At 54.0% G+C, this 25,094-nt stretch overlaps 1 protein-coding gene across 1 annotated transcript in view; it reads right to left on the bottom strand.

Annotated features, from left to right (window-relative positions):
• The window catches only part of Dnah17 (dynein axonemal heavy chain 17), a 133,233-nt gene that overhangs the window by 67,544 nt on the left and 40,595 nt on the right, over positions 1–25,094 (bottom strand). The window contains exons 25-43 of the mRNA XM_004655235.2: positions 22,427–22,675; positions 20,726–20,848; positions 19,778–20,125; positions 19,600–19,691; positions 19,106–19,232; positions 18,477–18,629; positions 16,662–16,787; positions 16,423–16,530; positions 14,612–14,743; positions 14,198–14,358; positions 13,479–13,635; positions 12,299–12,403; positions 8,132–8,289; positions 7,626–7,764; positions 7,226–7,453; positions 6,774–6,911; positions 5,670–5,802; positions 4,173–4,300; positions 2,469–2,617 (exon numbers count right to left, since the gene is read on the bottom strand). Of these exons, the coding sequence (XP_004655292.2) occupies positions 2,469–2,617; positions 4,173–4,300; positions 5,670–5,802; positions 6,774–6,911; positions 7,226–7,453; positions 7,626–7,764; positions 8,132–8,289; positions 12,299–12,403; positions 13,479–13,635; positions 14,198–14,358; positions 14,612–14,743; positions 16,423–16,530; positions 16,662–16,787; positions 18,477–18,629; positions 19,106–19,232; positions 19,600–19,691; positions 19,778–20,125; positions 20,726–20,848; positions 22,427–22,675 (2,954 nt within the window). The remainder of the gene's footprint in view (positions 1–2,468; positions 2,618–4,172; positions 4,301–5,669; positions 5,803–6,773; positions 6,912–7,225; positions 7,454–7,625; positions 7,765–8,131; positions 8,290–12,298; positions 12,404–13,478; positions 13,636–14,197; positions 14,359–14,611; positions 14,744–16,422; positions 16,531–16,661; positions 16,788–18,476; positions 18,630–19,105; positions 19,233–19,599; positions 19,692–19,777; positions 20,126–20,725; positions 20,849–22,426; positions 22,676–25,094) is intronic.

Genomic DNA, 25,094 nt, shown 5'->3' with positions numbered 1-25,094 from the left:
GGATGCCCAAGACCCTGTCACCTCCTGTCGCCTTGTGTGGCCTATGAACTGTGGTCTCCTGGTCCCCGGTGTGCCCCGTGACTCCGTCATCTGTTCACTCCACATCCCAGCAGCTCCCGCCTAGGTGTCATTTCAGTTCCTGTGCCCTGTCTTGTTCTCGCCTTGAAAACTCAAGTTGCTGTAGGGGACCGAATGGTGTTCCCAACCAAAGACACATTCCTCCAGAAACTCATAGTGTGACCTCACAGAGGAGGAGCCCCTGTAGGTATAAGCAAGTCAAGGGGCTCGAGGCGAGGTTATCCTGGATGATTGTGGGTCCTGAACTCAACTCAAACCTGGTGTTCTTGTAAAACGAGGAGGGACAAGGAGGCCCACTGGGGAGAGGGCTGTGTGGAGCCAGGGGCAGAGCTCAGTGATGTGCTTACAAGCCAAGGGTGTTTGGGAGCCACCAGGAGCTGGCAGAGGCAGGACTAATCCATGGCCTCCAGGGGACAGCCCCTCCTTTCCGACACCATGGGCTCGTGGTCTCTGCTCTGTGAGGCACTAGACTGCCACTAGCAACCCCCCAGCTTGTAGCCCTTCTCTACTGCCGTGCCAGGACTTCATGAAAGTCGGTAGACAGCCAGATGTGGTGGCACACGCCTTTAATCCCAGCACTCGGAAGGTAGAGTTAGGAGGTCAAGGCCAGCCTGAGACTACACAGTGGAATTTCAGGTCAGCCTGGCCTAAAGCAAGATCCTACCTCAAAAAAAAAAAAAAAAAAAAAAAAGTTGGCAGGTGCTACTGGGCAACACCATTCTGCTCAGGGCCCTGGGGAGCCCTGGCCTCTTGCCACCTCCTTTCCAGTGGACACCTCTCTTCCCGATGCAGAGAGAGCAAGGCATCTCAATCATAAACTTCCTTCTCTCCATCTATCTGTGGGTCTGTGCCTGGCCACCCTGGGCCCATTTCCCGGGCCCAAGCATAGTGGTCTCACTTCAATAACCATCGCCTCTCTTTTGTTGCCATTTCTTCTGCTGCCAGCACTTGGTGGCAGGACTCTTTCCAGAGAGCTTCAGTTTCAAGGGCACCTCAACAGCCTGCTTCTGCCCCAACGTACTGCAGATCTCTCCTGAGTCATTACTGACTCAGGTGCCTGGCTGCCAAGTCCAGGCAGACTTCTTCCCTGAACATTCCTGTCTTTCAAATGTGATCCTGTCAACCTCCTGCCCTCTAAAGTTTCTCCTCCTAGGACTCTGCTTCCCATCACCCACCACCCCATGTCCCTTCTGCTGTTGCTTCTGGGAATCTGTTGTAGACCCTCTTCTTCATCAACGTAGTGTGGGTTTTGCCCAGAAAATTCACTCGTTATCATGCTCTATATTTTTCATGAGAATTCCACTTTCCCAGCATGGGGTGTCCCAGCAGGTGTGTAGAACAGGCCAGTCAGATCGATGGACGCTTGGGTGGGTGGGTGTATGTATATGTGGATGGCTGGGTAAGTGGATGGGTTATCTGAGTAGGTGGATGGACGGGTGCTTGGGTAGATGAGTGGATGGGTAGGAGGGTGGATGAATAGAAGGGGTGCATGGACAGATGGACATGCGGGGTGATGAGTGGATGAATGGCTGGATGGAAAGGTGGATGGATAACTGGATAGATGAATGGACGGGTGGATGGATGGATAGATAGGCTGGTGGGTAAGTAGATAGAAGAATGGATGTGTGTGTAAGCGGATAGATAGATGAATGGATGGGTACATGGATAGATGCATGGCCTTATGAACAAGAGAACAGACCCTCTAGCCAAGTGCTCCTTCTGAGCTTTTGGCTCCTGGAACACAAGCTGGCTTTCTACTCCTGCTAATGTAGGGTATGGCTCTAAGCTGCCATTTCTGTGTCTCCTGAATTTCCACCGCTCTGACAGATATTAATCATGTGTCCAAGCAGAAGAGACATGACTCCAGAATCAACATCAGACCTCTCACACCTCTAGACCTCAATCTATCTATAAGTCCATGCCTTCCTCTCCCATCTCCAGGATCCACTCATGTCCATGGCACGGTGGACTCCTCTCTCACATCACAGAGACCCTCCGCCTTTGCCCCTCACCATTCCCGAGAGCCTCCCTGTTCGTGCCAGTGCTGATCTGCAATGCTGACCCAGCTCCCGTCCTGTGAGAAGGGCCCCTGGGTGGTGGCCCACTGGGAGGATGCCCTCGCCATATCGGCTGGGCCCCTCCTCTTCCATGCACCTGAGCAACCAGGTCTTTGTGCCAATATCTGTTTCACCAGCTGTGGTGCCATGGCATCACGGTGAGTTTATATCACTTACACATCTCGTCCCTTCCTGACCATGATTGAGGCGAGACAGCACGTGGTATTCACGACTCGGCTAGACAGATGCATGCCTGCGTGCCTCACTCTGACACAGCCCATCAACCTCTCGCTCGGCCACAGTTTGGGTTGGGGCAGCCTGCACCCTACTCACGGGTTCCATCCTAGATCAGCGGGGTTGATGTAGAGTATGCCGGCTCTGGAGACTGTGGCTGGGGTGGCCGTCCTCAGGTGACTGATCTCAAACACCAGCCTCATGGTGCGGTTCAAGGGGATTCGCTCATTGCTGGCCAGTGTGAGAACCTAGGGGAAGAGGCAGCAAGTTAGTCGGTAGTGGCAGTTCCTACCTCCTAGTAGCTTTTCAGATTGAGAAGCCACCTTATAGGGTGGCTTGGAACCTGTGTCTGTCAGCCCTCCCTGCTTCAAACTCCACCCACACCCACGTGGCCCTGGGATGGCATGGGTGGCTCTAAGCGAGACAGGACACCATGCAATGGGGTTACATTTGTTTTTCAAAGCCTTCCATAGGACAGGGGAGACGGCTTAGTTGTTAAAGGCACTTGTTTGCAAAGCTTGCCGGCCTGGAGTCAATTCCCAAACCACCCACAAGTGTCTGGTGCTTGTTTGCAGTAGCAATAGGCCCTGTGGCATGCCCACACCTTACACGCCCCTGACACACACACACACACACACACACACACACACACACAAATAAACAAAAAAATTTTTTAAACTTCCTCTTCCTGTAAATTCTGGTCTGTTTTCTGCTCTATGGAGAAGCGCCTCCTCCAACTGCTATTTTTTGAGACGAAGTCTCATGCAATCCAGGCTGATCTTGAATTCATGATCCTTCTGCCTCAGCCTCCAAGAGCTGGGGAGAATAATTCCTTCCCTTTTGTTCCTTCCCTTCTTGTTTACAGTACCAGACAAGAATCTCCTCCTGTGGGGAAAGACCCTAATCTCCCCAGGAAGATGAGACTACCCCTAGAAGAGTCATGCCGTAATTACACCAGTGGACGCGTCCTGCCTGGCAGATTGGTAGTATATTAGAGAATCACTTTTTAAGTTGCTTCTAGACTATTCTGGAGATAATTTCTACCTCTCCAAACCTTGTCATTTCTATTCTTTTCTTCTTCTTTCTTTTTTTTTTTTTTTTTTTTTTTTTTTTTTTTTCAAGGTAGGGTCTCACGCTAGCCCAGGCCAGCCTGGAATTCACTATGTAGTGTCAGGGTGGCCTTGAACTCACGGCAATCCTCCTACCTCTGCCTCCCGAGTACTGGGACTAAAGGTGTGCTCCACCATGCCTGGCATTTCTATTCTTTTTAAAAAATGTTTTGTTTATTTGCCAATAGAGAGGGATAGAGAGAAGAGAGCCATGCAGAGAGAATGGATGCACCAGGTCCTCTAGCCACTGCAAATGAACTTCAGATGCATGCACCTCTTTGTGCATCTGCCTTTACGTGAGTCCTGGGGAATCGAACCCAGGTTCTTAGGCTTTGCAGCCAAGTGCCTTAGCTGCTGAGCCAGCTCTCCAGCGCCCCCCCACCGCCCTTGTCATTTCTATTCTGTGCCAAGAGTAAGTTAGAGGGTGAGCCTCGGGCTTCACTCTAGCCCATGCCGTGGCTGAAACCTTGGTAGGCAGAGGCTCACACAGACCCGTGTCCCATGTGGATAATGGTCATGGATGTTATGCCCATCATTCTTGGCTTTCTGTGTCTGCTCCTGATGAGCCAGCTCCTGGCACTGTGTGTACAGTAAGACGGTAAGTTGCCCAGAAGCACTGGCATCGCCACCCCTACCCCCACCATGGTGGTGGTGCTGAGCGTCAGCTCAGAAGTCAGGAGCCTTGTTGACAGACCTTGTTGTCATCCATGACCGTGTTGAGGGACTCGATCCACATGGGGTCTATGTCCCCGTCCAGGACGATCCACTTGGGGCCATCGTGCGTGATGTTGGCAAGGTCCCTCATGATGGTAGAGAACAGACCTGTGGGAGGCGTGCTGGTGACACAGGCAGCTGGCTCGGAGGGGCCTAGGGGGGCGCCAGGCACTCTGGGGACTTGTCTCTGCCCTGGCCGGCCCTGGCCCTACTATTGCTCTCACTCTTTCAGAGGTAGCCTGGCCCCTGCTTCAGCGGGACCACAGAGGCCCTCACGTGGAAGACTGGCCCATTTCCCTCCCTTCCTCTTGCCCTAAGAGCCAGTGGTCTCCCTCCTTCACCATTCCCACCCTAGACCCCTCCCTTACCCGCCTCTGACCTTCCACCGCTCCCCGCCATTGAACCCTTTTCTCTTCCAGAGGCTTCTGCTCGGCTTGGCTCCACAACCCCACGTAAGAACATCACTTCCTGGCTGGCACTCTGTCCATTCACTCATTCATTCACCCACTGAAGCTTGCTAAGAATTCTCCATGGGAGGGAGCAGACAGAGGGCTTGGGTTCAAAGCCTAGGATGATGAAAGCCCCATCACCCCACAGAGCGAGTGTTCCCACGAGGGAGCAGTAATGTACCCATGGGGGAATAAATGTGCCTTTTGTGCCCTGTGAGTGGGTGGGGTAGCCATGGGGAGAAGGGAGGTGGGGAGGAAGAGGGGAAGTATTGTCTCCCATGGGGAGCAGAGCCTCCTCCAGCCCCCAGCCAGGAAGTGCTAAGCAGGGGACCACACCTCAGCTCTCCTTTCTCCAGGCCACTGTCCCAAGTTCTTTCCTAACACAGACTTGATGGAGCCACGTTCCTGGGAGGAGCTCCTGGTCCCACATCAGTAGGCCTAGGCAGCCTGTCTGCCTCAGGGGCTCTCCGCCAGGTCTACAGAGCCTTAGTCTCCCTCCTCCTCCATGCCTGCGCTGTGAACACCCATGCCCAGCCCTGACCACGTCGGTCTGTTCCTGCAACAGCTGCCACACCACCCATGAGACTGTGAGCCTGTCACTGTCCACTCAGGAGACTGTCATCGTCCTCTCAGGAGATTGTCACCATCCCTTGGGAGACTGTCACCATCCTCTCATGAGACTGTCACCATTCCTTGAAAGACTGTCACCATCCTCTCATGAGACTGTCACCATCCTCTCATGAGACTGTCACCATCCTCTCATGAGACTGTCACCATCCTCTCATGAGACTGTCACCATCCCTTGGAAGACTGTCACCATCCCTTGGGAGACTGTCACCATTCCTTGGGAGACTGTCACCATCCTCTCATGAGACTGTCATCATCCCTAGGAAGACTGTCACTGTCCTCTCAGGAGACTGCCACCGTCCTGTTGGGGGGATTGTCCAGGTGTACAGCAGAGTCTCAGAAAACGTCACCGCACTGAACACAGTGTCTGTGTGGATGGCACCCATTCCCAACCCCATTACCGTCTTTCCACTCCCTGGTGGCCGGGTTGATGATGCCGAATAGCTCATCACAGGTGACAGCCTTGGGGTCCAGGTCCACGGCCACTGGCTTCCTCTTCAGGTTCTGATAGGTCTTGTTGAGGGACTTGAGCACCTGGAAAGGGCAGAGGTCACTCACGTGACTCAGGGTCTTAGCCCTGCGTACATGCCGCACGGCTGTGCACTGCCTGACCGGGCAGCGCTAAGGAGAGCAGTGTTCCTTCTCTGGGCCGGCTCTGCCTTGCTGGGCGCCGGTGAGTCTGTGTCTCCACACCGTGAATGCTGGGTGATGGGAAGGCAATCATTCAGCTCACATATCCCAGAATATGCCTGAAACCATGGCAGGACCAGAAAACCATATGCGCTTCTTGCTCAGAAACAAGCAATGTCTGCTCACTGACAATCAGCCAGGAAAGAAAATCACCTATGTTTCTCCATCCAGAGAAATGGGGTTTAAGGCACTTGCAGATCTCTCTCTCTCTCACACACACACACACATTTAGAAAAATCAAGTACATATAGTTTCTGCCTTTTGTTTTTCTTTGTGTAAGTTTTTTTTTTTATGAGAGAATTGGCGTGCCAGGACCTCCAACCACAGCAATCAAACTCTAGACATGTGCGCCACCTAGTGGGCATGGGAGACCTTGCTCCTTTGCGTCACTTTGTGTGTCTGGCTTATGTGGGATCTGGAGAGTCGAACATGGGTCCTCAGGCTTTGCAGGCAAGTGCCTCAACGGCTAAGCCATCTCTCCGGCCCAGTTTCTGCCTTTTAAGCAGGAACTTGCTGCCAGGTTCCCCTGGGACTAGCTTTGGAGGTGACTTGTAGCCTGCGCGCTCAGCTGAACACTTAGAAGCACTACAGGTGTTGATGTTACCAGGGAGGCAGGTGGCGCACTAGCGTGGGACAGGAAAAAGACACCCTCCTCAGGGGACCAGCCAGAGCGGTTCCCTCTGCTGGCCCATGATGCTTCACGGGCACAGGCATGGGGCTGGAGTGCCCAGGGTGGGGGCAGGAGGCGGAGGGCACCCTTCACCTCTGCCGTCCCCTGCTAGGCTTGGTTCCCGGGTAGATGACAAGTGACTTGCCTGGGACTTGCCGCTGCCTGCGTTCCCAATGACAAACACCGAGTGGCGCACTTGCAGCAGCTCCTCCAGCTGCACCACCTTCAGCACGAAGCTGTCCTCAGCCTGCAGCTTGAGCTCCACGATGCTCTGCTTGATGATCTGGGGCGGGGGGCATGGGCGAGGTTGGGGCGCATGGTCAGGACTGGCTTTCACGTGGGGGAGCGGGGCCGGTCTTGGCTTCCCTCACACCGGGAGAGGCGGTATATTAAGCGCCGCCTAGGCTGTGGGTCACAAATTCTGCCACGGGTGCTGCCCGACGATATTCCTGCCCAGGGCCCCCCCCCCCCCCCCCCCGGCTCCTCGTGTGACCTCCCTGCCCCCGCCCTGAGCCTGTGCTGGGAAGGGCACGGGCCGGGTTGTGGCCCCAGAGTTCTCACAGCAGTGGGGCAAGTGGACACGGGGAAACCGATTACCTTCTCAAAATTCAAGTCTCGTTTCCGAGGAACGTCCAGGGCCGGGAAGAGGTCCCCAATTAAGCCCATGAACACTGGCAGGTCATCGGTCACAATCTTGGGGATGTTGAAGTCTCTTAGTGCCCTCATGAGCACCTGGTCCTCTGCCCGGGTGGGGTCCCCTCTCTTCAGGGAGCCAGCTACCACCAGCACAGACTTGATGGCCCGCAAGCCCCAGTCATAGTGATCCTGCAGGGCGGGTACAGACATGAAAGCACCTTCCCATCATGGCTAGCTGCTGCTGCCAGGCCTGGGTCAGCTCTAGGGTCAGGAAGGGGCAGAGACAGAGAGGTGGACCTGTCCTAGACCGGGCCACGTGTCCCCCTCACCTCCCCACGGGCCCCAGGACTCAGGAGCACACCTGTTTGGAGAGCAGCTCTTTGCACAGGGTGTAGAGAGTGATGAACTTCCGGGCCAACAGGCGGGCGTCCAGGAAGCCCTCGGCCACCAACATGATCTCACAGATGAGCTCAAAGTCGGGGACAACCATGGCGCAGGGCCTGTGAAGTAAGAGATCTGCGGTGGTCTTCCCCAAGCCCTGCTCTCTCTCCCTGGGTTCTCATCCCCACCTGGGTTTCAGCCCTTCCCTCATTGTTCCTCCCCCCAACCCCGCCATGAGCCTGAAGACCCTGTCTCTGACTGACTCTCCTATGGGAGTCCTGGTACCTGCCAGCAGGTGGCTCTCAGCTGGGGACCCTTCCTCCTCAGGGTTGCCCCAGAGCTTTTGAAGAAAGGCCTGCCTGCCTGCTACCCCTTCTCTTCCTCTTGGGAACCCGTCCAGGATGGCTTCTCCTCCTTCCCCTGCTGGCCCCCACTCTTCCACTCTCTTCTCAGCCACAGGGCGCCGCTGGGTCACCCTGCCTTTACCTGAATAGAGCTTTCAGGTTCTCAGGCAGCTCCGTGCGCCCAGCGTACCCAGGGTTCATGGTGATGAAGATGCCCACGGTGGGGATGAGCCGTATCATCTCCCCCAGGAAGCTGAAGCTCTTCTTCTTGGCCCGGATTGCATCTTGAACACATTTTACCTAGACGATCGGTACAGACACTAACATGACTGTCACTTAGGCTACAGCACGTGGCTGTGAATTGGCAATGAACTTCGTATTGTCACTGCCCCTAGCTCCTGTCAGCGCCAGTCTGTCCTCCATCTCTGTCATTCTGTCATTTGTAGGTGTTACAGCGTGTGCGACTTCCTCAAGTGTCTCAGCAGAGTCCTATGACCACTTACCCTTGCCTGTATGCCTGTATTCAATTTATTTATTTATTTGTTTGCTTGTTTTTGGTTTTTTGAGGTAGGGTCTCACTCTAGCCCAGGCTGACCTGGAATTCACTATGGAGTCTCAGGGTGGCCTTGAACTTATGGTGATCCTTCTACCTCTGCCTCCCGAGTGCTGGGATTAAAGGCGTGTGCCACCACGCCTGGCAAATTTATTTATTTATTTATTTGAAACAGAGAAAAAGAGAGAGAGAGAGAGAGAGAGAAAGAGAGGAGGGGGGGCACGCACCAGGGCCTCTAGCCACTGCAAATGAACTCCAGATGTATGGAAACATGCATCACTATGTGCATCTGGCTCACGTGGGACCTGGAAAATCAAATCTGGATCCTTTGGCTTCTCAGGCAAGTGCCTTAAGCACTAAGCCATCTCTCTAGCCCATTTTTTAAATTTATTATTTATTTTATTAGAAAGAGAGAGAGAGAAAATGCCCTTGCCTGTCTTCTGTCCTTTCTCTGGAAGGCACATGTCAAGATAACTGTTAGTATCTATGTCTATGTCCAAGAGTCTCTAACCCTAGAACCTCAGGGATGAGGTCTGTATTTGGGTTTTTGCAGAACGGCGCAGAAAGTGGATGCAAATCCCCTAATCACCACTAGAGGGCGTCCAAGGCACATGGTTGAAACCTCTCAGCAGAAGGACCACTTTCTGCCAGTTGCGAGAGTCCAGTCTTCAGCGCTCATGGCTCACACCCACAGGCTGGGGCAGGGGCCAGGGGCCAGGGACACTTCCCCTAGCACCAAGACCCTCCTGGCATTCTGCTCCTTGTCTTACTCCTGTTTGCGTCCCCCACACCCAGGGCTCCAGGCAGGCTCCATAGCCAAGTTCTCGGGGAATGCTCCCTGGCTTTGGTATAGGGCAAGAGCTTGGTCGTGCTGGGGGCTGGCGGGAAGGCCAGGACCCTGGCCCAGGAACTGGCCGCCTGTCTTCCATCTTACTGGACACCAGCCCCGGGACCAGGCAAAATTAGTGTGGTGGGAGGGGTGGAAGACAGCCTACTGCCTGCACGTCCCTCCAGCCTGCCTGAAAACCTTGGTCCCTGCCACTTTCTCAGACTAGGGATGGGATCCCTTTGGGCTCTGGGTCCTAAGCAGCCCAGGCTAGCTTCACCATGTCTTCTCATGTCTCTTCTGTGCCGGGGGTGGGCAGTGCCCCTGCCCTCCACATCCTCACGTGCGTTTCCTTCTGTAAGTCCAACAAGACTTAGAAGCTACTTTTCTTTTTTAAAAAAATTTATTTATTTGAGAGCGACAGACACAGAGAGAAAGACAGATAGAGGGAGAGAGAGAATGGGCGTGCCAGGGCTTCCAACCTCTGCAAACGAACTCCAGACGCGTGCGCCCCCTTGTGCATCTGGCTAACGTGGGACCTGGGGAACCGAGCCTCGAACCGGGGTCCTTAGGCTTCACAGACAAGCGCTTAACCGCTAAGCCATCTCTCCAGCCCATAGAAGCTACTTTTTTTTTTTCCTGACTAGCTTTTTGTTTTCATTATTTTATTTTGAGAACAACAGACAGAGAGAGAAAGAGGGGGAGGAGAGAGAGCGAGGGAGAGAATGGGCGTGCCAGGGCCTCCAGCCATTGCAAATGAACTCCGGACGCATGCCCCCCCTTGTGCATCTGGCTAACGTGGGTCCTGGGGAATCACGCCTCAAACCGGGGTCCTTAGGCTTCATAGGCAAGTGCTTTACTGCTAAGCCATCTCTCCAGCCCCAGAGGCTAGTTTTGCTGAAGGGCGCTGACTTCTCACTGGGGCCTGTAGTGCCCTCTGGGTAGCCGACAGCAGGGTGTGGGCTGGGCACCGCGGTCCTCACCCCACTTGCTCTTGGAGCCATTCTCTTCTGTGGTCCCCTTTGATTCCAGGACCACGTCTGATGGACCAGAGGGAAAAGCCCCCCCTCCCCCACCCCTTCCCTGTGTGATCTGGAGTTCTTACTAGCAGCTCCCCAGCCCTCCCAACCCACCCCCAACTCTGACTGAGGACGAGGACACAGGACCTTTGTCTTCCTGGTGTCACTGCATGTTTGAAAGTCCTACCCTACTTCCCACCATTGTTTCTTCTGTTTGGATTTGGGGGCCAGTGTTGGCTCTGATTTGATGGGATCCCCAAAGTTGGGTCTGAGGCTCAGGACTCCAGTAACAGAATCTCAAAGTTGACTCAGGACTGCGCATAGAGACCCCGCAGCGGGTCTTCAGCCTAACAGGCACCAGGATCGCCAGGACTTCTGTGTACAGTACAGCCATGCCATCCCAGCACGGGTGGTAGGGTTTGTAGGCCCTCTCAACAGCTGAACGCTGGCCCTGGGCCACCTTTCCCGTCTGAGGACCTGTACCAGCCTTGCCTCGGACTACCCAGGGCTGTCCTGTGCTTTGCTGAAGAGTTCCAAACTACATAGCCACATTTTCTGTTTTCTTTCTTTCCCGCTTTTCCTGTTATTTTCTTTCAGTTCTCTTGTCTAACTGAGAAACTCCTGTGTACCCTTCAGTGCCCCACTCTGCTGCTCCCAATACCAAATTCCTTCATTCTTTTCCTCTTTTAAATTCATTTGTTTGGTCTAACGCTGTTTACATGTGTATTTTAAGTTTGGTTTAAGTTTCTCTCTCCATACATACATGGTGAACTGTATCCTAACTTGATGAGGAAACACACTACAACCTATTCCTTTAAATATATATTTGGCACCGAGAGAGAGACAGACAGAGAGAGAATAGCACGCCAGGGTCTCTAGCCACTGTGAGCGAGTTCCAGATGCACGTGCCACCTTGTGCATCTAGCTTATGTGGATACTGGGGAGTAGAACCTGGGTCCTTAGGTTTTGCAGGCAAGCGTCTTAACTACTAAGCCATTGCTGTAGCCCTAATCTGTTCTTGTAACAAGTAGCGGGCTCTCAGCTAACCACAGACAACCAATCACTTAGTGTTCAAAGAAGACAGGTACCAGCTGTAGCCACCCCACTTCGGGTTTCTGAAGTCACTTCCTTTCCACTGTTTATAAATACAACCTGCTCATAGGGTAGGAGAACATTCTGGAACATTTCTAGTTTACTCTCCTGCCCAATTTAAGAATTACAAATAAAACCAATTAATATACCTAACATTAGATTTGTTGTCATTCTCTCTCTCTTTATCTATCTTTTTGTTTTTTTTTTTTTGAAGTAGGGTCTTGCTCTGTAGTTTCAGGCTGGCCTCGAACTCAAAGTGATCTTCTTACCTCAACCTCCCAAGTCCTGGGATTAAAAGTGTGCACCACTACATTTGGCTTCATTTTCATACATACATACATATACATATATATATATATACACACACACATATATTTGAGAGAGTGAAGCAGATAGAGAGAATGAGTGTGCCAGAGCCTCTAAAGCCACTGCAAATGAACTGCAGACATATGTGCTACGTTATGCATCTGGTTTACATGGGTCCTGGGGAATCAAACCTGAGTCCTTAGGCTTCTCAGGCGAGCGCCTTAACCGCTAAGCCATCTCTCCAGCCCATATTCCTTTTCAGTGTCGCTGCCACCATATCTGACTCTTACTGTTTCCACTTCTGTGTGTCAGCTGCCTGGAAGTCTGCAGAGCCCTGGGTGGGGGTCTCATGGGATTTTGGTGTCACACCACTGCCCAGTGTGTGTCTGTTGGGGTTAGACAGGTGGGGGATCTCTCCGGCCTCTGAGATGCCAAGAGAGCTGACGACCCTTCGGTGGGCAAAGCCCTCGGTCCCTCCCCCTCCGCCTTGTCCCAGCGCCGCCAGAGCCCTACCTGCACAGCGATCACAGACAGGACTTCCACGGAGATCCGATTAAACTCATCGAAGCAGCCCCAGGCTCCGGTCTGGGCCAGGCCCTTGTAGATGTTTCCGCACGACTAGAAAGGCAGCATGGGAGGCGTGTGCCGGGAGGGAAGGCTGGGGGCAGGCAGCCTGCTGGGAGCCTTCTGGAGCTCAGGCTGCCTGTGGGGCTCCAGAAGGCTGGCAAGAGGGCACGGGCTCATGCCCCAGCAGCGCTCTTTTCTTTGTTTTATAAGGTAGGGTCTCGCTCTAGCCCAGGCTGACCTGGAATTCACTATGGCCTCAAACTCACAGCGATCCTTCCACTTCTGCCTCCAGAGTGCTGGGATTAAAGGCGTGTGCCACCACGCCCGGCTTTGCAACCATGCCCGGCTTTGCCCTTCATATTCTACACAAAGGAAAGGCCTCCTTCAAGGGCCAAGTGGGGCTGCAAACTCCTGGGGACCTTTCCCTAGATAATGTGAGACACTGTGGCCTCAGAGGGATGGATAGTCAATGCGCCATGGGCTCCAGGGCACATGGTAACTCCCTTCTAGGGGTATCTGTCTCGAGACTTCCTTTCTAGAACCCATGAGGCTGGTGAGGAAGGGTTGACCTTGTTAGTTAGCAGGGACCACGGCCTCAGTTCTCAGTCTCGGGATGCGGAGCCCAGACTGTGGGAGAGAGCCCCCTGCAGGCCCAGAGTCTTGACCCCAACCACCAGGTTCCCCCTTCTCCCTCCTTGAGAGGTTGTTATGACCAGGACCTCTAGGATCTCTCTGGTCCCTCTGGCCCTGTGAGAGCTGACGTGGTCTGGTCGTTTTTCTATGATGGATGGAACCAGGACTCCCTGCCCACCTGACTGCTTTTGCCCAACATCCCACACCACACACAAAGGACGTGCCCACTGCTGCCTGTGGTCTTTGCTGGGGCAATCTTGAGATCGGGAGAAGGGTCCTTCCACGGGCAAGGCCAGAACATGTGGGGCTGGAACCCCTGACTTAGATAAGAAGGAACACTGACAAGGTCCTCCGTGCCCCTAGCGCCGCCCCCCCCACCCACTGGCGAGGGTCTGTTTGCAGCACCCACTCAGTCAGAGCATGTTGGAGGGCCTCCCAGGACCCAGAGCTCTTGCTGGGTTCTCAGTGGGGACCTGCAGGCTCTGCTGCGTACCTTATAGTCCATTTGCTCGGAGCAGTTGAAGACATACACCATGGTGCCCAGGGCTCTGCCCAGGTCTTTGGTTGTCTCGGTTTTGCCGGTACCAGCAGGGCCTGCAGGGGCTCCGCCCATGATCAGGTGGAGGGACTGGGTGAGCGTGATGTAGCACCTGCAGAGCGCGGCCGGTTACTGTGGCCCGGGGACCTTGGCCTGCGCATGCTGGCTGCACCCCAGGGGCAGGTAAGGGAGAAGGCAGGAAGGACGTGAGCTGTGGCCGAGGGACAAGTCCTCTCCTAGGGCATGACCCTCCTGTGGGTTTGGAAAGGGGCCCTTTGCATTAATGCCTGTCCTGACAATGGCCGTGTGCTCTAGCATGGCGCAGGCGGCTTCTTGGGCCACGCGGTATCGTGGGCACATTGGGTCAGTCTGTCCTTAAGCAGCCCACAAGGATTCATGAAGCACTGTTTCCACTTCACAGGTCTCCGAGGGGCGAAGTAACTCCCACAAGGGCCACACAGCTAGTGCCAGGCCAAGGACACACAGGCCAGAGCTGGGCTCTTCACTGGTTACAGGGCTGAGGGCAGGGCCACCTCACTCCATGCCGGTTCTTCCAGCCTCAGCAGTGGCCAATGGAAGCATTGAGGAGAATCACCAAAGGAAGGGTGTGTGCATGTGTGTGTGGGGGGGGGGGGGGGTTGGGGACAGGGCATCAAGCTGCTGCTGGCCCTCACCTGTCCGTGAGCGGCGTGATGACCAGCCTCGGCGTGTTGCCCAGATACTCATAGGAATACTGGATCTGGGCGTCACAGATGTTGGCGAAGCAATGTTTCTTCTCCTCGTCCCAGCGGTGCCGCAGCTGTGACTGCCACGTGAAGGCCTGCGAGCTCTCCACCTGCAGGAGCACGTCGAGAGTGTCTTGGCTCCAGGTTGGGCCCTGGGGTCCCTCCCCCAGCACCTACATCCAACTTCGCGGCAACTTCTGGCACTCCCCCTCCCCATCCAACTGCTGTGGGCGGCTTGCCTGGGGGGTTTGGTGGGGGGGGGCAAGCATAGGCACCGCCCCTAGGAAGAGGAGATGGCCGGGGGCGAGGGTCCTTGGAGTAACCGGCCCACCCCTCCACCCCCTGGGGACAGAGGCGTGATGCCTTGGCAGTGATCATCTTGGCCACCACGTCCCGAGCGTGCACGTCGATGGTGCAGATGGTCATGATCTTCATCCTGTCGCCAGGGCTCAGGTTTCCAATAAGAAGGGTGATGAGCGCGTTCAGCTGGCTGATCTGCGGGAGGAGGGTGCCTGTGCCAGGACCAACACTGCCCGCCGCCCACCGCCCACCGCCCACCGCCCACAGGAGGGCGGTCACTGGGAGTCCATGGGGGAACTGTAGTTGTGCAGGGAACACCCAGGAACCCTTGTTTACCATAGTGAAAAACAGGAAACATTCACCCCTCCCCTAGCGGAGGGCAGAATTGCCCCTTAGAAGACAAGCAGAAGAAAACCTAGCACCTAGGGATCAGCGTGCGTGTGCGGTCAGGAAGGCAGCGCCTGTGGGGCCTATAGGCCAGAGCCATTTCCACGTGCAGCAAGATTAGAGGGCTGCATAAGAAAGCCCTGTGGTTATGCCTGGGTGCTGGGATTAAAAGTAACTTTCCCTCCTTGTATCTAAAACACACCTACCCAAGAATCATGGTGTATGTATGTGTGTGTGTGTGTGTGTGTGCACGCGCGTGCCCTGTGAGTATAGGTGCAGAGGTAGAGGTCAGAGAAGAGCACAGGTGTCCTCTGTCACTGCTCCGTTTTAATTCTTTGAGATGGTGTCTTTCTTTCACTGAACCTGGAGCTGCCATTTTTCCTGTTCCTGAGACTGGCTAACCAGTAAGTCCCAGTAATTCTCCTGTCTCCCCGAGATCCAGCTCCAGGGCTAAGGTTACTGGCATGGGAGGCCATGACTGACTTTTTTTTTTTTTTTGAGAGCAACAGACACAGAGAGAAAGACAGATAGAGGGAGAGAGAAAGAATGCGCGCGCCAGGGCCTCCAGCCTCTGCAAACGAACTCCAGACGCGTGCGCCCCCTTGTGCATCTGGCTAACGTGGGACCTGGGGAACCGAGCCTCGAACCGGGGTCCTTAGGCTTCACAGGCAAGCGCTTAACCGCTAAGCCATCTCTCCAGCCCCATGACTGACTTTTTATATTTTATTTATTTATTTTTGAGGTAAGGTCTTACTTTAGCCCAGGCTGACCTGGAATTCACTATGTAGTCTCAGGCTGGCCTTGAACTCATAGCAATCCCCTCCTACCTCTGCTTCCTGAGTGCTGGGATTAAAGATATGCGCCAACATGCCTGGATGGCTTTTTTTGTTTTGTTTTGTTGAGATATCACTCTAGCCCAGGCTGACCTGGAATTCACTATGTAGTCTTAGGATGGCCTTGAACTCATAACGCTTCTCCTACCTCTGCCTGCTGAATGCTGGGATTAAAGGTGCGTGCCACCACACCCGGCCTCAGCTGGCTTTAAAAAAAAATTATTTACTTATTTGCAAGTAGAGAGGGGGGAGAGAGAGAGAGAGAGCGCAAGAGAGAGAGGAAAGGAGAGAACCAGGGCCTCCTGCCACTGCAAATGAACTCCAGATGCATGTGCATCTGGGTTAAGTAGGTATTAGGGAATCGAGCCTTAAATTGGGGTTCTTAGGCTTCACAGGCAAGGGCTTGACCACTAAGCCATCTCTCCAGCCTGAGAGTGTAAAATTTTTAAATAACATTTTTTCATTTGAAAATCAAAGCAGATGGTGTGAGCCTTTGGGTTTCCCCGGAGGAGGACGGAGCTCCATTTGCTGAGGTTGGGGCTTGGGTGGAATGTACTGCTTCACAACAGCCATTCTGGGGAGCTCGACCTGAGACAGGAGGGGGTTCTGGTCACTGCCTGGCACTTTCAGAGTGACCGGGGGCTCCGCGCCCACCTGCTTTTTGTTGTAGTCTTTGATAGCGTTTTCATATCCTTCCTCCAGCCGCGCAAACGCCAGGCCCACCTCGGTGGTCCACCAGATCTGTGTACACGTCAGCGCCACCTGAAAACGGACGGTTGCCCCTTACAACTAATCAAAGCACGCTCATGCCAAGCAGCTGGGCCCGTTCCCATAGACTGCAGGTGACCCCGGGGCCTCAGTGCAGAGAAAGCACCCCACCTCTGAGGACTTACCTGGGCTGGGTAGTCAAAGATCCACTGCTCCCTAGGCTTCTCCTCATAGGTCACCACGGCTTCTGGGATTTCGTGCCTCAGCGTGGCGCACATTCGGTCCAGCACCCGGTTCAGCCAGACTTCCACCTGGGGCATACGAGCCGCCCTGAGCACACAGGGCCATACGGCCAATGCACCCGGGGGATTTGTTTTGTTGTAAAGAGAGAGAGGGGGAAAAAAAAGTACATTTGCCAGAGGTAGAAATGCTCAGGTTTTTGCAGTGGAATAAAAACGACGTCTTTAAAACTATGGTGGGAAGCCAGTGACAACCTGACAAAAACAAAAACAAATCCAAAAAGTTGTGCATACAATTATCCCCAAGGCAGAGATGGGAGTGGGGTCCCGAGAGGACTCCAGCTCAGTGCAGAGTGCAAGGACCTGGTCTTGAGTCTCACCTCCTCAGAGGAGCAAGTACAACCCTCAGCTAGCTCCTGCAGGGACGGGGTGGGGGGCAAAGGCCCCTTTGGGGGACAGGTCTTCCAAGTGTGGAGACCTCCTTGCTGGTTTTCAGGGAGTCGTGTCTGTAAGGAGGCCTCCGGCTTTTACACAGCCCTGTCAGCAGAAGCAGGAAGCAGACCAGCCAGAGCCACAGGTTCATTGTTTGGAAGCTTGGTGGCGTTTCTTGTGAGTGTCTGATTTAGCCTCACATGGCCCTGGGGCCAATGTCAAGATTGTTTCAGTGTTTTGTTGGGCTGTAAGATGAGAGAAAGGGCAGGCTAGGGAATGTGCTGTCAGCAGGAGCAGACAGCCCAAGTGCCGGGGACATGATGCTGGACAGAGGGACCGGGCCACTGAGACTGCTCTGAGCTCCTCAAGCCACATGGTCAGTCCCTTGCACGGGCCTTAGGAGTTGGTGGTTCAGATGGTGTGACGCCTCTCAGTGCGAGTCATAAAAACTCAGTGGTAGAAGCCAGGCATGGTGGCACATGCCTTTTAATTCCAGCCCCAGGAGGCAGAGGTGGGAGGATCACCCTGAGTTCAAAGCCACCCCGAAACTACTTAGTGAATTTCAGGTCAGCCTGGGCTAGAGTGAGACCCTTCCTTGAAAAACCAAACCAAAACAAAATTCAATGGTATGGTGGAGAGATGGCTCAGTGGTTAAGTGTGCCTCCTGTATAAGCATGAGGGCCAGGGACCACCGGTGGTTCCAATCCCCAGAACCCACATTACACAGGAGTGTCCAGACCACACAGCATGGGCACAAGAGCAACGGGGCAGGACACCTGAGTGCTGGGACACCCGCCCTAGCCGTCAGTGACATCGTAACTGCCAGTCATGGTAGTACACGCCTGTAACCCCAGCCCTGGGGAAGCAGAGACGGGACTACCTAGGGCTCACCGGCGAGCTAGTCTGGACAAGTCTGTGAGCTCTAGGCTCAGCGAGAGATGCTGTTTCAAGAACAGGATAGAGAAGGACTGAGGAAGACGCCTGATGTCAACTGCCAGCCGCCACATGCATGTGATATGCACACAAGTACACCCACATGCGTGTGAACATGCTTGCACACCCTCATCATACACACACGCACACAGGCAACACAACTCAACGACATGAACGGGCCTCCCCCTCCTCCCTCCTTTGGCCTTGGCCCCTCGAGGTTGATGTCACGTGAGGTGGGAAGGCTGCCCTGGGGAGTGTGTAAGGAAGTCCCCAAGCATTCTCTTGACAGGTAGACGAGAGGAACGGGAGAGGCTGACGGTCTGGTGGACACTGTGTCCTGAGGACATGCCACCGCTGCTTGTCGTCCTGAGCTCACCCGTGGCTACACAGGCTCACCTGGCCTGAGAGGTCGCATTCCTGATCAAAGTCCACGAACTCGTCCTCCTTGCTGTACATGCCCAGGCCGATCTTGAGCGGTTTCTCCGTGGCATCCAGTCGGAACTTCAGTTTGCACAGGCTGTCGAAGAGTTTGGACAGGTGGCGGCTCACCTAGGGGGAGGAGGACACAGGTGTTAAGTCACCGAGTTATGCAGAAGGGCACACTGGTGGCTCAGGGTTTCCTTGGGCTGTCTTTATTATTTTTTAAAAAATTTTTATTTATTTATTTATTTGAGAGCGACAGACACAGAGAGAAAGACAGATAGAGGGAGAGAGAGAGAATGGGCGCGCCAGGGCTTCCAGCCTCTGCAAACGAACTCCAGACGCGTGCGCCCCCTTGTGCATCTGGCTAACGTGGGACCTGGGGAACCGAGCCTCGAACCGGGGTCCTTAGGCTTCACAGGCAATCGCTTAACTGCTAAGCCATCTCTCCAGCCCTATTATTTTTTTTAATGTCATTATTTATTTGCAAGCATAGTGGGATGCGAGGCAAGACCTACCATGGGCTCTTTTCCCAGCCCAGGGCTCCTGCGTGGCTCAGAGCATGACACTGGCTTGTCCTTGGGAACTCCAGAGGCTCCACTTACCTCTACAGGGTCGTTTCCATTGGACAGGATGTCCAGCAGGTCAGCCGCGGAGACAAAATAGAACCTTGGGAAAGCCAGTCTCTTTGTCTCTAAATATTCTGCCAAGGCCTTTTCGCACACGGACAGGCTAGGAGGGTGGAGGGAAACGAGGCTCTCTGGTCCTGCTCTCCAGGGGGCCTTGGCCACCCCATCCTATGAGCTACTGGTCTGAGTTTTGGGGATGTTGCTCACGGACTCCAATGAACTTAGAACTTGTAACCAGATGCCCCTGTTTCTCCACCAGCCCCGACTGGCCACGAGAGCCTCCCAGCTAGCAGGAAGGGTCGTTTAATCTCCACGGTCACGCATCTGCTGGGGCCAAGGCGTATGCTACCCAGAGAAAGGGGACGTTGTTGGCCCACTGCTCCCGTTTTTGTAGCATTCAGGTCAGCAGGAGGCATATGACCCCTGCTTCTACCCCATCAACACCTGTCAGGACGTGTGTGGGAACCCACCTCTTCTTGAGCACCTCAAGTTTATCATAGAGACCTGGTTTGTTGGTGGCCTTCACGACGTTTGGAGTTTTCACGGCATCTTCCATCAAGGCCTGGGAGGAGGGGGCATTACCAAAGCGTTATCTTGCCCACCCGCAGCCATTTCCGAAATCACCTGGCGGTGAGCGGTTGGGCTCACCTTGAATTCCTGGTCGATGGTGTCGAAGCGTTGGGAGTCCTCGGGGAGCTGCGCTCGGATGTCTTCGGAGCCGATGAATATGCTCTCCAGGTGGCTCCAGGTTCTCTGGACCTCAAACCAGATGGAGATGACAGAGTCCGCGGTGGACAGCTTCTGCTGCCAGCTGGTCACCTCCTTCAGGAAGTGGGACAGGTACTTGGACATCATCAGGTTCTGCAGCTGCACCTGGTTGTCCTCCAGGGTCTCCACCAGCACCTCGTCCGACTTCAGCATCATGATGCCCGTCCGCGGGTGGGGCTCGTGCTCAAATTCCATGGTGGTCCAGGTGCTATCCAGAGCTTTCAGGACCTTCCGGGGGGGGGGCGGGCACAGAGACAAGGCAGTGAGCACCTGGTGTGCCAGGCTCAGGAAGACCCCAGAGCTCCTATGACTCAGGATGAAGCCCGTGCCAATGTTGTTCGTAGTGACAGGAGGCAGACAGCCATCCAGGTGCCCACCAGCAGGAGAATAGATGGCTGAACGTGTCCATCTACACGCTGCAACAGGTCTCAGCCTTAGACAGGAGTGTGGCCCTAAAGACACTCACCACACCCCACACACAGATGGGCTCAGAGAAGGACGCTGCACACAAAGGGCCACTAGAGTTTTTGGAGCATGGCGCTCTACAGCGGGCACTACATGCATCGACTATGTCAAGCTAAAGGCACCCCAGAAATGGCAGGAGCGATTTGTTTCCCATGCCAAGAGCTACATCTCAGAGGAGCAAGGCCTCCCTGGACCAGAAGGAGCATGGCCTGCTCCCCTCACATTGTCGTGTTTGAAGAGAGAAAGAAGGTAGCCAGGCACCAGGTCGTTCAAAAGGACATCATAAAACTTGCAGGTGTTTGGTGAGGTTTCGGTCCTGGAGCCCAGGGGGAGGAGAGCCCCATGACAGCGGCGGCAACCTGCCTTCTCCATCCCAGACTCCTTCACCGCCTTGTCCACGATGTTGCGGACCTCGTCCTCGTACTTGTGCAGGTTCAGCTGCAGCAGGTCTGCCAGGGTGGTCTCGTCGGACATTTCAAACTTCACCTGGGAAAAGCCACGCGTGCTCCCCGTCAGGCCACTGACGTACTGCAGCGGGGGTGGGGTGGGGGGGACACCAGCCTCGGAGAGGCGGGGCCGGGAGGCAGTCACGGCCGCCGGTGCCAGCCTTGCCCTGCTGCCTTGCGGCTCTGTGACTCAAACCACCCAGAGGCAGGACCCAGCTGGGGTAGGGTTAAAAGCGGACCCCAGAATTCATGTTCACCCAAGACCCCAGGGTTGTGACTCCGCTTGGAAACATGGACTTTACGGACAGAAGAGATCTCGGGATGAGGTCACTCTGGCGTGCCCAGGTGCGCCCTAAGTCCAGTGACTGGTGTCCTTATGGGAGAAAGGACGAGGGGATTTGAAACACAGATGCAAGAGGCCATGTGGAGACAGAGGTAGAGGCTGGCAGGGTAATGACCAGAGGCTGAAGAGTTCATGAAGTCCCAGAAGCCGGAAGAGGCTGAAGGAGGCTGCCCTGGAGCCTCCAGTAGGAACAGGGTCCTACCGACGCCTGATGTCAGACTTCTGTCCTCCAGAACTGGGTGAGAACACAGCCCTTATTTAAGCTACCCACGTTGCGGCCATCTGTCACGGCAGCCCAGGGGATGAGTCCTCCCTTCCTGGGGAGCTGCTGAGCTTGTCATAGGCAAGAGGCCATTCTCTCAGTGACAGCAGCAGGTGCCTGCTTAGAACCACTGCGAGGGGTGGGCTTTTGAGTGACCCCTCCCTCACTGCAAGGCCCATCTATTGAAGACTTGGTTCTAAGTCCAAGGTGCTACTGGGAGGTGCTAGAGTCTTTGGAAGGCAGGGTTTAGCGGCGGGACATGGGGGCATTGCGGGCATGCCCCTGAGGAGATAGATACGGGGTCCCCAGCCTGTCCTCATTTCTCTTGGCTTCCTGGCTGTCATGTGGGGGAGCAGCTCCTTGGCCTCATGCTCCTGCCGTGGTCGATTTCTTGGGGATATGTCTGGAAATTATCAGGTGCTGGGACTCTGAGCTAGGATGCACAGGGATCCCCAAGGGAGTGGCTCATCTCCCCCAAACTCCCCGAGCCCTGTGCGCATTCAAAGATAACCAGGACAGGGCTGAAGAGATGGCTTAGCGGTTAAGTGCTTGCCTGTGAAGCCTAAGGACCCTGGTTCAAGGCTCAGTTCCCCAGGTCCCACGTTAGCCAGATGCACAAGGGGGCGCACGCGTCTGGAGTTCGTTTGCAGAGGCTGGAAGCCCTGGCGCGCCCATTCTCTCTCTCTCTCTCTATCTGTCTTTCTCTCTGTGTCTGCCGCTCTCAAATAAATTAAAAAAAAAAAAAAAGATAACCAGGACAGGCTATGCAGGGCCCAGTGTGAAAGAACCTGTGGGGCCCCTGTTTGAAAGTCCCCGAGTTTCAAGGAAGCAAGTCAGGGCCTTCTGAGATCAGAGCTCAGCACGACAGAAGCAGGCGCACCCACGTGCAGCTTTCTTAGCCTCAGCCCCTCCCGCAGCGGCTGGCTGCCTGCAGCTGTCCCTCCACCCCATGGGACCCGGGTGGCCTGCATGAGCTGTCCCATCCCCCCCCCACCCCCTCGCAGAGGCGGTACCTGCGTGGCCTGCATGAGCTGCTGCCAGTGACGGTCCCGGATGGCGGGGTTCTGCAGCTCACTCACGGCGCGCAGGGACGTGATCATGTTTTTCACGGTGTTATCGAGTCCCACGAAGGCGTCCCAGGTCTTCATCTCCTTGTCTAGGGACCTCACATCCTTGGCAAACTTCTTACAGTCAATGTCCATCTGCTCCACATTGATATCCTTCCACTTGGTGGTCTTCCAGTCATCAATGCTGGTGTTAACCTATGGGGGGGGGAGCACTCTGTTTTAGCCCCCATTCTTGTTGGAGGTCACTTAGGATGACACCCACCACTTGGCTCCTCTTGTTGTCAGGGAGCAGCTCTGTGATAGGGGGTAGGGGGGTGGGAGGGCGGGGGCATATTTGGAAATGAGACCAGCCTTCATCAAAGCAGTTGAAAACAAGAAAAGCTATACCAAGAGCTGCGTCATAAAGGCTGCAGAGTAAATGGCAGGTCAAATGTGTGCAGGCCAAAACCTGTGCCAGGCTTTCCTGAGGCTGAACAGGACTGGCCCCCTTACTCCTGGGATTGGCCACTGTAACCTGCCTCAGCTGGGACAAACCAGCCATGGTGGAGCCTCAGAGCAGGAGCAACCGACTCCAGCACTGCGCTCAGCGTGGTCTGTCGGCCACGGCTATGCGCTGTGGATACACAGCCTGGAATCTGAGGCTGACCCCTGAGAGACAGCTGTCTAGGAGGAAGATGTTTGGAAGTGGTGTATGAGGAATCCATGTCTGTAAGGCTGTCAGCCACTGCATGGTAACCTAGCTTATGCCAACAAAAATGTCATAGAAAAATAAACTTCATTCCTGACTCAGTGATTAAAGATGCTTGCTTGCAAAGCCTGCTGACCCGGGCTTGATTCTCCAGGATGCATATAAAGCCAGGTGCACAAAGTGGCACATGCACTTGGAGTTCATTTTCAGTGGCATGAGGCCCTGATGTGCCTATTCTAGAACTCTCTCTCTACACAACTTTTACTCTCTTTCAAATAAATATGTGTGTATGTATGTGTGTGTGTGTGTGTGTGTGTGTGTGTGTGTGTGTGTGTGTCTGTGTGTACGTAAAGGGACTTTATTCCTCACAGTAGAAAACAAAACACATAAACCACCTAGGGGAAAAAAATTCTTCCAAGAATGGAAACAGAATATATTGAGAGCAAGCCTGCGTTCCTGACTGTGGAGCATTGTTGAAAAGGGCTGGGGACATCGCTCAGTGGTTAAAGGCACTTGACTTTAAAGCCTATGGCCCTAATTTGATTCCCTAGTACCCACATAAAGCTAGATGCACAGAGTGGTGCATGCATCTGGGGTTCGTTTGAAGCAGCAGGAGGTCCTGGTGTGCCCATACCCATCACTCTCTTTTTCTCTCCACCCTACTTGTAAATAAATAAATAGGGCTGGAAGGATGGCTTAGTGGTTAAGGAATTTGCCTGCAAAGCCAAAGGACCCATGTTCAATTCCCCAGGACCCACATAAGCCAGATGCACAAGGTGGCACATGAGTCTGGAGTCTGTTTGTAGTGGCTGGAGGCCCTGGCACACCCATTCTCTCTGTCTGTCTGTCTCTGTCTCTCTCTGACTCTTTCAAATGAATAGATAAGTAAAACTTAAAAAAATAAATATTTTTTAAGAAGTTGTCAAAAAAATTAGAAAATATTTTTTCAAATATTTTGAAAAAGGAAGGTGCTGTGAAGCTACCACTGCTGGACTCAGGTCACTGACTCAGGTGTTGGAGATGGACAGGCCTGGGCTTGCCCAGCCCGCCGTATAAACGGCCCTGGAGCCTCATTCGGATGTTTACCCTGACGACAGGGAGACTGGAGACCTCGCTGGCTCAGGAGTCTGGGTCCCTCCCTCTGTGGTAGGACTTGTCACCGAGTCCTATCTAGCTGGTTCTGGAGGCTGACTGTTCCTGCCTGTTATTGTCTCCTGGGACAGGATCCCTGCAGTCTCTCATCTGTGTGTGTGTGTGTGTGTGCGTGTACATGTATGTTTGTGTGTGCCACTGCATGTGTATATTCATGTTGTAGAGCCCTGAGGAACTGTAGGTGTCATTGCTCAGGTGCCATATGTCCATTTTTTTTTATTGACAATTTCCATAATTGTAGACAATAAACCATGATAGTTCCCTCCCCCCTCACTTTCCCGTTTGCAACTCCACTCTCCATCATAACGCCTCCCCCTCTCAATCTCTCTTTTATTCTGAAGTCATCGTTTTTTCCACTTATTATAAGGGTCTTCTGTAGGTAGTGCCAGCCACCGCGAGGTCATGGATGTCCAGGCCATTTTGTGTCTGGAAGAGTGCATTGTAAGGTATTTTTAATTTTTTTCTTTTTTTTAAATTTGAGACAGAGAGGGAAAGAGAGAAAGAGAGATGAAAGAGAATGAGCACTATAATAGCTAATAAGATGGAAACTCTGGTTACAGTTATCCTATCTTTTGTTAGCAGAGAGAGAGAAAAAAAGAGAGAGGGAAGGAGAGAATGGGCGTGTTAAGGCCTCTAGCCACTGCAAATGAACTCCAGATGCATGTGCCACCTTATGCATCTGGCTTACATGAGACCTGGAGAATCAAACCTGGGTCTTCAGGCTTAATAGGCGCACACCTTAACCACCAAGCCATCTTCATCTTTTTTTTTTGG

The sequence above is a fragment of the Jaculus jaculus genome, chromosome 9 (assembly GCF_020740685.1).
Source record: "Jaculus jaculus isolate mJacJac1 chromosome 9, mJacJac1.mat.Y.cur, whole genome shotgun sequence".
Taxonomy (NCBI): domain Eukaryota; kingdom Metazoa; phylum Chordata; class Mammalia; order Rodentia; family Dipodidae; genus Jaculus; species Jaculus jaculus.
The sequence above is the reverse complement of the archived record's forward strand: the minus strand, read 5'-3'. Positions and strand labels throughout refer to the sequence as shown.